This window comes from Salvia hispanica, unplaced genomic scaffold (assembly GCF_023119035.1).
Source record: "Salvia hispanica cultivar TCC Black 2014 unplaced genomic scaffold, UniMelb_Shisp_WGS_1.0 HiC_scaffold_1168, whole genome shotgun sequence".
NCBI classification, from domain to species: Eukaryota; Viridiplantae; Streptophyta; class Magnoliopsida; order Lamiales; family Lamiaceae; genus Salvia; species Salvia hispanica.
The window spans coordinates 32036-43478 of record NW_025951436.1 but is presented as its reverse complement, the minus strand read 5'-3'; the positions used below and the strand labels follow the sequence as shown (position 1 = coordinate 43478).

The 11443-nt window shown below is 33.7% G+C and overlaps 2 protein-coding genes across 2 annotated transcripts; both read left to right on the top strand.

Annotated features, from left to right (window-relative positions):
* Positions 1 to 7400: 7400 nt before the first annotated feature.
* On the top strand, positions 7401 to 9519 carry LOC125198025 (GTP-binding protein SAR1A). Its single transcript, XM_048096489.1, has 3 exons — positions 7401 to 7672; positions 7804 to 7935; positions 8934 to 9519. Exons 1-3 carry the CDS (start codon positions 7544 to 7546, stop codon positions 9252 to 9254), a joined length of 582 nt encoding a protein of 193 aa, XP_047952446.1. The 5' UTR covers positions 7401 to 7543; the 3' UTR covers positions 9255 to 9519.
* Positions 9520 to 10632: 1113 nt separating this feature from the next.
* Positions 10633 to 11283, top strand: LOC125198022. The gene has a single exon (XM_048096487.1). It carries the CDS (start codon positions 10709 to 10711, stop codon positions 11150 to 11152), a length of 444 nt encoding a protein of 147 aa, XP_047952444.1. The 5' UTR covers positions 10633 to 10708; the 3' UTR covers positions 11153 to 11283.
* The last annotated feature ends 160 nt before the right edge of the window (positions 11284 to 11443 follow it).

Genomic DNA, 11443 nt, shown 5'->3' with positions numbered 1-11443 from the left:
TGTATCGTATTGTTTTAAAAAAGTACTACTATTATTGAATTAATTATGAATATATAGTTGCATTAAGGTGAGATAATACCTCTATATCATGATTAAAATGAAATCATGTTGCACCACTACATCGAATAAATGAACAATGCATTTAATCATATTCACATGAATGCAATTTCTAAAGTTTTTATATCAAATAACCTAATGCAACATCATTTAATTTGATGAAGCATTATCAACAATAACAATGAACACCTTCTCAACTTCCCAACCAATGACACCAATAAACCAACAACTAATTAAAAACTCATACGTAAAAACAAGCTAGCCTTCTCATAAATCTGTTCAGAGGGCCATAATTTTTTTCGCATATGAAAAAGGCCCAACTTACTGCATTGATCCTATAAGGTTAATTGTATCTCCAATACCTATATATATAATTGATGAATAGAGCTAATGTCCTAGAGAGAAATATAAATATAAAAATAAAAAAGCCCCCATTCTCAAGACATGTTGGTGTAAGAGGGGGCAATTGTCTGTTGTGAATTCCTAAAGATTCTCTTATCCCATATCTTAAGCAATTAATTACAATTATTCAACACATAGTATTAATTTTTGACGGCATGACTACAAGAAATATTGTAACCGGTTTAGCCAATGAAACATGTGTTGAGGCAGAATGGATCTCGCACGTGCCGGCCATGTGCCGAAATCGTGGGAGCCACTCACTTGGAAAAGCAACAATGTGACAGCCTCATTTCATACGTCTTGCTCTTTTTAGCTGGAATTTATTTTTGAGAGAGACTATCACCAATTCGTATGCTTTATTTTGATTTTTATCAATTTCTTGAGTTGATGAAATATGTATTTTAACTTTTTTTTGAAAAAACTTGTCGATCGAGTGATTCGGTTTGCTGAATTTAGTTGAACTGCTAACGTGCTAGCTATTTCAATCCTAGTTTTGGACATTAGATTTGGCTGTTAAATGTATTTCAAGATTTTTTTTATTTGCAAAGTTGTACCAATTGGCCAGTCTATTTTTGTTAAATAATTTGTTTGAGTCATCTAACAAATGCAATGATATTTGCAAGTGACGTTCCTATTTGGTTTGCTAAAAGAATGTCACCATGCACCTTGATAATTAATAATTATCAACTACTGAAATCCATATCGTAACTATCTATTTTGACAATTTAAATAGTCGTAATTAGGGCATATTTTATGACACAGTGGATGCACATGCAACCAAAGTTTATTTATATTACCTTTCTATTTATAAACTAATAGCACACTGATTAATTTCAAACATCTTTTTATTTTTATTTTTATTTTCATTTTCGAGCGGTTAAAATAATATGGCGCCGGTGGGAAAGTGAAGAAGCGAATTTAGACTGAGAAACCCAAAGTCAACTATAATATTGAAATTGTTGACTAATTAAATGTTCAATGTTTTTTTCGGAAACATGCAAATATTCATTCCCTTTGACTACATCCAAAATGTGATCTGTAGTCAAATAAAGCAATTACATACTAAAAAAAATACTACCATACATGTATTTGTGTAAGTGCATGTGCGCATGTATGTAAACGTATTTACATTGCATAGCTTGCCAGGCCTGACTATTTAATTTAATTAAAACGCTAATTATATATAGAATACGTAATTCGCCAACTAACCTATGGGAAATGGGATGGATAGTTCTATGTTTCTTCGCTTTACTTTACTCTACTTTAGTAATATATTTCAGAAAAATTAGTAATTATTATGTTCTGTCGTGAATTAGAATCGTCAATTTTGTAACAAATCGAAAAGTATTAACACTATTCATTGCTATTGCAAATTTGCAACATTACAATAACCTATTAAAATTAACAATTAATATTTTATTGAACTCCATTACTAAGAAAGACCTATGGAAAAAAGGAAAAAAAAAACTAGGGCTGTATTCATAAGTGAAATTCGCTCGTATAAGCTCAAATATTAAAATATTGATAAAACTTTACTATATTTCGGAACAATTGAATATCTTCACTACATAGACAATATCTCAAACCCAATCAGCTTTAATGGATCCAATCCATCAAAACTACACCTAATTTGGACAAATCATAATAAAAATAAAAAACTTCCACATCTGCAGTTCCAGTTCTCATCGAGAGAGTATTTATTTATAAATAAAATTTTTAAATGTTGAGTAATTTGCAGATATCATGGAGCCCCACTGTCTCAGGAAAAAAAGATTGGTGGGCTTAGATGACACAAGTAATTTACTTATAGCAGCATTCACATCTGCACAAATTGTTATATAGTACTATCAAAATGCAATGGGCCATAAGTAGAGTAGATTTATACCTTAACTGAGGGTTGCAATAATAAGACGGCCCATTTTCGACAGAAACCAATACATGGAAATATCATATGAATGTAGTCTAAATAAAAAAAATCAATATGTATTTCCCAATGCCTCATTCCATTTGCCGAAATAATATCCGACTAAACACATCTCCACAAACTGAAGAAAAACAATAAGAGGAATCTGATTTAACCTGACGATAGCCGCGATGCCCTTATTTTGAAGCTCTCCGCAATCATTATGGCCTGACAAAGTCAAAACAAGAATTCCTTTGCCGCTGCGTAATCTCCAAAATTCTGTTCCTACAGGACAAACTTTGTCGCGATATTAGTATGTCGCAACTATTAAGAAGATATTGGGATGTGATCGGGAAAGCGAATGCACTCAAATTTGAACAACAATTGACAAAGCTTCAACACGCTTTGTTTCATCAAAATTTGGCACTGAAGGAACAAATTTGTGGCATCTTATTAGAGATTGTTATAATCAATGCAAAGGTTTAACACCAACAACAATTTCCAACAAGATAGCATAAATTTGTTCCTTCAAAATCAACTTTTGGTGAAACAAAATTAACTCGTTGAGTCGAAACTTTGACAATTGTTGTTCAAATTTGAAAGCATTAACTTCCCCGATCACATCCCAATGTCTTCTCAACAATCGCAACATATTAATATCGTCACAAAGTTTGTCTAGCAAAACAAAATATTATTGATTTTGCAATGGAGAAAGAACTCTTACTTTGGGTTTGGCAGCCAATAATGACCCGGAGAGCTCCAAAATAAGGGCTTTGCGGCGATAGTCGGGTAGAATCAGATTTCTATGTTGTTTTTCTTCTGCTTTTATGGAAATGTATTTAACCGCGTAATTTTTCCGGCAATTTTTATGCGTGTGAGACAGTGAGAGGAACGGGAATGATTCAAATTCTTTTACTGGTTTGATTTATATAATACTCCTTAATCAACGGCAATGTATATAAGTAAATATTATAGGGAAATGTTAAGATGACAACGCTAATTTGGGTGACACTGTACCACTAATTGTTGCCATTGGATATAAAAATCGGACTGTTCTAAGCCTGCCACATGGCAGGCGAAATTATATAAAAAAAAAGAAAAAAAATTGAGAAAGGGTATTTTCGAGAGTCACGTTTCAGCGGTCATTCACCATCCTTCAATCACGTTATTTTCATTATTTTCTCTCTCGCAAATCTCTTCAGAGATATATAAAATCCATTCAACCTACAAATCCCAAAGAAACTCACCCCCACTCACCGCAAAAGCCAACAACAATCTCAAATTGCCTCCTACAACCTTCCGGTGAAACCAATTCATTTTTGGTGTAACATGTTTTTTGAATATCAAATTGCTTGGTTATATATTACGCATTGCTTTTCTCTGTACTTACAATTGCAGATCTGTGTTAAAATTGCATTTGTGAAGACGAAGTTCGGTATGTATTATAAACCATTCCCTAGAGCACTCAATTTCATTGTCGTACGATAATAGGTAGTTTGCTTGTCTGTTGGTTATTTCTTCTTTACCGAGGAAGGTCTGCACTCTATTTCATTTTAGTAATAGCTGCGTTAAAAATGCATCACCCTCTGCAATTAAACATCATAGTATGAAACAAATCAAAAACCATCACGAACGAAGAGTTAGTTAAACCAAAAAATCATCAAACTATCCATCTATATTCAAACAAAACAAATTATCGATCAACTCATGAGGTTCATATCCATCGGAATGACGCTCGGATCCTCTGTGAGGTTCAACAGATTGACTTCTTTGGTCCTCCTCTTCCTCAGGCTCTTTGGATGCCTTCCTTTTTCTAACCATTGTAAAAGTGAGTACTGCATTGCACGACTAAAACAATTGGACTATTGAATACAGAATCATGAAAAATTTGAAACTAAACAAGAAACAATTATAGGCAACCACCATTATAAAGCAATTGTACATAATAAAACAAGCAATTATGATAAAATGGTGGAACAAAAGCAATAACCAAGCAATAGTAACGATAAAATGCAAAGCCATAGTAAAACAAACAGTATCTTCGCGACTATACATGATGCACTTTCAAATGAATAAAAAAGATTGACATCCGCGAGCAAGCACACAAATTGGACAACATAAGCAATTATCACTCACTAGTCAAGCAATTCATTTCAGTTTTTGGAATTTGATTCTAAGCAAGCAATCTGTATTATGTGGACAATCAATTAATCAAACGCAGTGAAGCAAGTCACTACTATTTTTTGCCTAAGTGTAGATAAAACAATCTATAATGTTTAATCAAGCAATTCACCACAGCCTCGTCAAGAAATTAACGCATAAGCTTAATCAAACTTAGTGAAGCAATTCAATACTATTTCTTGCTTAAGTGCAGATAAAGCGATCCATAATGTTTAATCAAGCAATTCACCATAAGCTCATCAAGCAATTAAAGCATAAGCTGAATCAAAAAATTGCATACAGTGAAATACCAAATTGAAAAAATGCATACACATCAATTATCAAACCATTAGAAAGATAACCATTCATAAAATCGCATACACATCAATTAATTTCATAAAATAAATAAAATAAAATAAGGTTTTATTTTAGAACAAGCATAATTAACTTCGGAACAAGCAAGTAGTCAGTCAATAATAAGCAAACACAAAAAAGTAGATGACAACCAAACAAAGAATAAAACAGAACCAAGCACATCTCACCGAACTACACATTATTCTGTCTGTAGCACAACAAGCAAGCATTACAATACAACAAAGCATTTAACAAGGCTTAATAACACGTCGTTAATATGTATGAATCCCATCGGGATCCCGTTACTAAAAAGTGTAGTGGATCTTTTTCTTTCAAGCAACCAACACAATTAAAACAAGCAATTCCTAATGCTCAGCAAAACGTAAGCAATCAGTCGGATAGGAATGGAGCAAATGGGGGAACAATAGAAACAAGAACCAATCAACATAAACAATAAGCGTAATGAATTTAGTAGGGATGTTGGTGATAATCAGTCCGAAAAAAAAAAGCAATAGCACGATAATCACTATGCATTAGAACCTAAGTAATCACTAAGAGCAACGGAAATCGAACCAATCGAGCAGTCGCAGGGAGTGGAGGCAAACTTCTCGTTAATAAAAACATTCAAGCGCGAAATTGGAGAAATCGCTACTGGAGCAGTTGCGGGTAGTAACGATGAGCAACGAAAATCGCTGATGGGGAGGTTTGGAGAGAGATAGGTCAATTGGGGAGAGAGAATGGATTCAGTTTTGAAGTAGTGGGAGGGAGTTATTGGTGATTGGAAGAGAATATGAATCAATGCCCTAATTTACCGAGATTTTCCATTCCGTATCGGTTTTAATTTCAGGAAAAAGACATAATTATCCTTGTAAGCAACAAATTGTGAACACCCAAGCAATCCGTACTCTATTTCTACAATTCAATCTCAGCCATCTATATACAAGATCTGATGGCTATAAATGATGTTACATTGTCACTTTAATGAAGATGTCACCATAGTGTGCCCCAATATTATATATTTAACTTTTAAAATATAGCATATATCTTTCTAAAAAAGATTAACGTGTAGGATATATATGGTTAGAATATATATTCCTTAATTAATGTATTGGAAATATGGAAGATATATATAATAGTAACCTTTTCATATTTCCTTAATCAACAACAATGTACTCCGTATATAAGTAAATAATTCTAATATAATTTTAACTTTTGAAATTTTATCATATACTCCCTCCGTCCCACTTAAAATGAAACATTTGGAAATCGGCACGAGATTTTATGCAGTGTTGTTTTGTGAGTTAAAGAAAAGAGAGTAAAGTAAGAGAGATGAAAAAGTAGAGATAAAGTTATTTCCATTTTAGGAAACGTTTCATTTTTAATGGGACAAACAAAAAAGGAAAACGTTTCATTTTTAATGGGACGGAGGGAGTATCTTTCTTAATTAAAAATATGGCAATAATATGTTCCTTAATTAATGTATTGAAAATATGGAAATAGGCCAATCATGTCCTTATATCAACCCAAATCATTAAAATTTAGAAGAAGGTGAATCTTAAGTCGTCGGTATATCAATCTAAATACTCCTAATTAATTGATATCTTTACATTTTGCCAGTATATCATAAACCAGTATATGATGTATAGCATATGCGTATTCCTCGGTTTTCCAAAAAATACGGTGGCATATTAGCCAATAATAAAAAGATAGTGTTGTCAATATGGACTATGGAGTAAGGACAAATTTAGCTTATAGCTGTAAAGATTGTTTTATTTTATTTTTGTATTAAGTGGGTCAAGTTTGAATATTAGTTAGAAAGCATATGGAATAAAACATAGCTTTACCCATTTAAGTAAGACCGACGTGAACGGTGAACCTGATGGGCTGGTCTGATGAATTGGACTATAAATAAATAAAAAATAATCTTCAATTTATATTGTATAAATATAATGAAAAATAAATAAATTAGAAAATTCAACTTTATTATATAAAATATTTTAGTTTATACGTTTAGTTACTCTAGTAAAACACAATTGTTATTATATTTTTGAAAAATTTACAGACTAATATTCAAATTGGTCTTAAACATATAATTACTTTATAAAATTTGGTCCAAAACATTAGGTGTGATACCTAGCATTCATAACTTATAAAGTAATCAGTTATCGACTTTAATCAAATTTATCCTGTCCAAAGAAAAAATAAGCATTCTATAAAAGGAAAATAGCCATTGTTAAATATTAATAGGTGTTAAAGAAGAAATAACCATTTTTATAAAATGAAAATAGCTATTTTTAAATGATAATGGGAGTTAAGAGTATTACGGAATGTTTCGTTCGTCCCAATAAATATAAAATATTTAGATTTTGGCACTAAATTTAATAAAGTATTGATATGTGAGTTGATGAAGAGAGTAAAATAAAAGGGGTGAAAAAATAAAAAGAATATTGTTTCTATGTCATTTTTAAGGGTATAAAAAAAATTTATTTTGAATTGGAAGTATTTAATATACGTGAACCACAAAGTGAAGGCAATTAATATTCCGACCCCCATCGCTCTTTCTCTCTCACCCCACCCACACACTCAAATCATAAACCAAAAACTAGAAACACACAAATCCATCACTAAGCTACACTCCAGATCCACCCCAATCCCGCTCCACTGAAAATGTTTCTGTTGGATTGGTTCTACGGTGTGCTTGCCTCGCTCGGATTGTGGCAAAAGGAGGCCAAGATCCTGTTTCTCGGCCTCGATAATGCCGGCAAAACCACGCTCCTTCATATGCTCAAGGACGAGGTTATTTTTTACATTTTTTTTTATAGGAGTAATTGAATATGCCAGGATTCGATTGATTGCGGACTGTGGCGGATTGATGGATCTAGGTTGAATTGAATTGATTGAAATTGGGGTTTTTCTGTTTGATGCAGAGATTAGTGCAGCATCAGCCCACGCAGTATCCGACGTCAGAAGAGCTGAGCATCGGAAAAATTAAGTTCAAGGCGTTCGATTTGGGAGGGCATCAAATCGCGCGTAGAGTTTGGAAGGATTATTACGCCAAGGTACATTTCATTTTGCTGTTAAATGTCGATGAATGTGGCTTTGATTGTGATAATTTTTTATTTGTTGTTGCGATTTACTGATTGTATGATTTGAGGAAACAGAGACGAGGTTGATTGTGGATGGGGTTGTTTTTCTTTGCATTTGCTAGCATTTTGATTACTATGTATTCGAAAATGTGGTCTGGATAATTTTGTGGCGTGGTTTGTAGCTGCAGAAGGTTTGAGAATTCAGTAGTAGTTGAGATATCAGTGGAGTGTGATGTTTTGAGTTACGACTGCAGTAAGGACTTGTTTAAATCAATTAGAGAATGATAACTGCTAAAATGAAGAAGAACTTGTCTTTGGCATTTGAAGCAGCCTGCTCTGATCTTAGAAATATGTATGTAGTTGATACTTTTCTTCACACTAAATAAATACTCCTACAGGAATACCAAAGATTCTTTGGTATAATTATTTAGTGGGAAGCATCTAGTGGAACCTCACTGATCGGAAAATAGGGCCAAGAGAATTTTTATGAATTTGAAAAAATTAATCAGGGAACAAGGGTTAAAATTTCCCGACATGATAATGATCGTTTTGTTAGCCTAAGCTGATGAAAATACTAGTACTCCCTCCTTTAAAGCTATATCTCTATCACACCAGGAGTGTAAGATGATATACTTCGCAAAAAAAGTATATGATTGTTAAAATGATATACTACATGAGATTGTTCAAGGTGCAGCGCATTTGAGGATAATGTGATTTTGGGAGATGTTGGAAACTTGGAATCAATTCTTGACTTCTATGGTAAGGCAGATATTCATTACTAACTTTCTATAAAATGCTGCTCCTATTTGTTTCATTTTTTAAAAATTATCCCTGAATGTAGATATATAGTTCCAAAGAAATGCCAACTGAATTGTTAAGTGGAGTATGATTATAGCCTGCTCGTATTTCTCTAAGAAAATTCATAATCGAGACTCGAGAGTTTGCACACTAACAGTGTTGTGGTTCCACAGGTTGATGCTGTTGTTTACCTGGTTGATGCTTATGATAAAGAGCGTTTTGCAGAATCCAAGAAGGAACTAGATGCACTCCTCTCTGATGAAGCACTGGCCACTGTTCCATTTCTCATTTTGGGAAACAAGATTGACATACCATATGCTGCCTCTGAAGACGAGTTGCGTTACCACCTTGGCCTAACTGGTGTAACCACCGGCAAGGGGAAGGTGAACCTTGCAGATTCAAATGTGCGCCCGTTGGAGGTGTTCATGTGCAGCATTGTGCGCAAAATGGGCTATGGTGACGGCTTCAAGTGGGTCTCTCAATATATAAATTAGGCTTTGTCATCAAGAAAACGCCTAAAAGGTTTGTCCGTTCTCGTTGATAAGGAAGGACACAGCTTGAGCCGGAAGAGATGGACAAAAAATGGTGGGAATATTTGGTTTGTTTCAGGTTGATTCAGTTTGTTAGTTGTTAAAACTTGTATGACATGCGTTGCTGGGTTTGTAAGTTAAGTAGTCGAACCTGAATGATCTCTGTATAATTGTCTTCTTATAAATTTGGAGGTCTTTGCAGCTTTATATAGTCCCTGTTTTTGTTAAAGCTCAAGTCTTATGCTCTCTTCTTCGTAGAAAATAAGTACTAATGCTTTTGCTCTCTATGTAGTATTATCATCTTTTTTTTAAGCTTGAATTTGGTAACTTTATAGATGTAATCTGACCTTACGTGGTAAACACTGCCAGTTAAAACTTAAATTTACATTCACGACTCACCTAATCATCTTTCCTACTCCTATTAAATAAATCAAAGTGTAATTTACGTGCCAGAAAGGTATGGACCTTATAGACTTATAGTGCTCTACTAACGCATCTTTCACTTTGAAGTTTGAAATAGTAAAAACTACTACTATATGTTGAATTAGTCTCCAAATGTTCATTTGCCCAGTTCCATTACAAGTTTTCTCATCCTAAAGGAAGAGAAAACGGTTCAAAACAATTTATTAGTTTAATCCCAAATTTTGAAATAAAATTAATTAAATTGATACAAATTAAAGAGACTGAGATAAAATTAATAACTTGAAAAACTCAATCTCTTCAACTTGTACATCCTTTATATTTTTAGTTTTTCAACTTAATAATTTTATTTCAATCTCTTTAACTTATACTATGAATTAATTTAATTGTTTCAAACAAGTAAAAATAAGATTATCTTTCCATTTATCCATGAAATTAGTCTCATTTTTACTTATGATATCTTTTCACATTTTTTTCTCATTTTAATAAAATTGTTACAAAAAGGGATTAAATTGATAATACCATCTAAGGTCATACTAATGATTCGATTATTAACCCCCAACAAACATACACTTATACAAGTCTCTAAAAAAGTTAAATAGTACGTATAACTTCTTGTCCTTACGTGGCAAACTTGATACTATGGTAGATTGGATATGGCTAAAAAAATATAATCTACAGAAAAATGAAATAAAACACAGTATTAACACAAAGTCCACTCTCACTTAACACAATATTCACAACAAACAATAAGGAATATTTGAATAAATATGTGGTGGTAGTTGTGGACGCTGTCACTCCACTAGTAATCTTCCACTAGTAATCTTCAACGATCAACACGCTTTTCGAGTCAACACACACACTCTCTAGTCTCTACTCTCTATTCCATTCCTATAAATACACTACTTCAATTCAAGCATTCATTCATCAAAAGATTCAAAACACAAGCAAAGCAATATCTTTGAATTTGAGATTAGTATTCAGTCTTGAATTAGTATATGGGAAACATCAGCTCTTGCATCACCGCCCAGCCCAACACAGCAAAACTCATCGATCTTCAACGGGGAACGGTTCGCCTGCTCGCTCTCCCGACCACGGCCGCCGACCTCATGCTCGAAGAGCCCGGCCGCCTAGTTTCTCCGATTAGTGAACTCCGGCGCGATCGCCGATTCTCCGCCATAAAAGCCGACGAGAATTTGATCGGCGGCGGGGTTTATGTAGTGATTCCGGTGAGTAGAGTGAACGGAAGGGTTGCGGATTCGGAGATGGAGGCTATCGAGTGGTTTTGCAGCGGGAGGAGATCGAAACGACGTAGTTCCAGAGTTCTTCCGGAGGAGGGTTGTGATAGAGTAGTATTAGGAGAAGAGATTGGGCGTGGGAATCATCGAGTGAAGCAGTGGAAACCTGCTTTGGAACCTATTCACGAGGGAATTTTACTCTAATCAATTCAATTCTATAAGGTTTCGGATTATCTTTTTTTAAATCCTTCACCTATGTACTACTCCCTAGTAATAATTCGCCCCGATTTTGTGAATGTGCTACCGTTTATTCAATATCACTAGTGATTCAATGACTTCGGACTCCATTTTTTTGTAACTGGTTTGGTAGTAGTGTTATTTAGAAAAGGCCTAATGTTTGGTTTGATCCTAACATAAAAATCAATTTTTTTTTCTAAACAAAATCGAATCAAATCCAAATCTAAATTAAATCGAACTCAGAATATTGAAAACAAA

Bases quoted from the DNA above. Each gene is read 5' to 3' on its own strand.
- LOC125198022 (XM_048096487.1), top strand. From the start codon at position 10,709: ATGGGAAACATCAGCTCTTGCATCACCGCCCAGCCCAACACAGCAAAA.
- LOC125198025 (XM_048096489.1), top strand. From the start codon at position 7,544: ATGTTTCTGTTGGATTGGTTCTACGGTGTGCTTGCCTCGCTCGGATTG. The intron at 7,673-7,803 runs GTTATTTTTTAC...TGTTTGATGCAG, and splicing joins TTCATATGCTCAAGGACGAG to AGATTAGTGCAGCATCAGCC. The intron at 7,936-8,933 runs GTACATTTCATT...GTGGTTCCACAG, and splicing joins GGAAGGATTATTACGCCAAG to GTTGATGCTGTTGTTTACCT.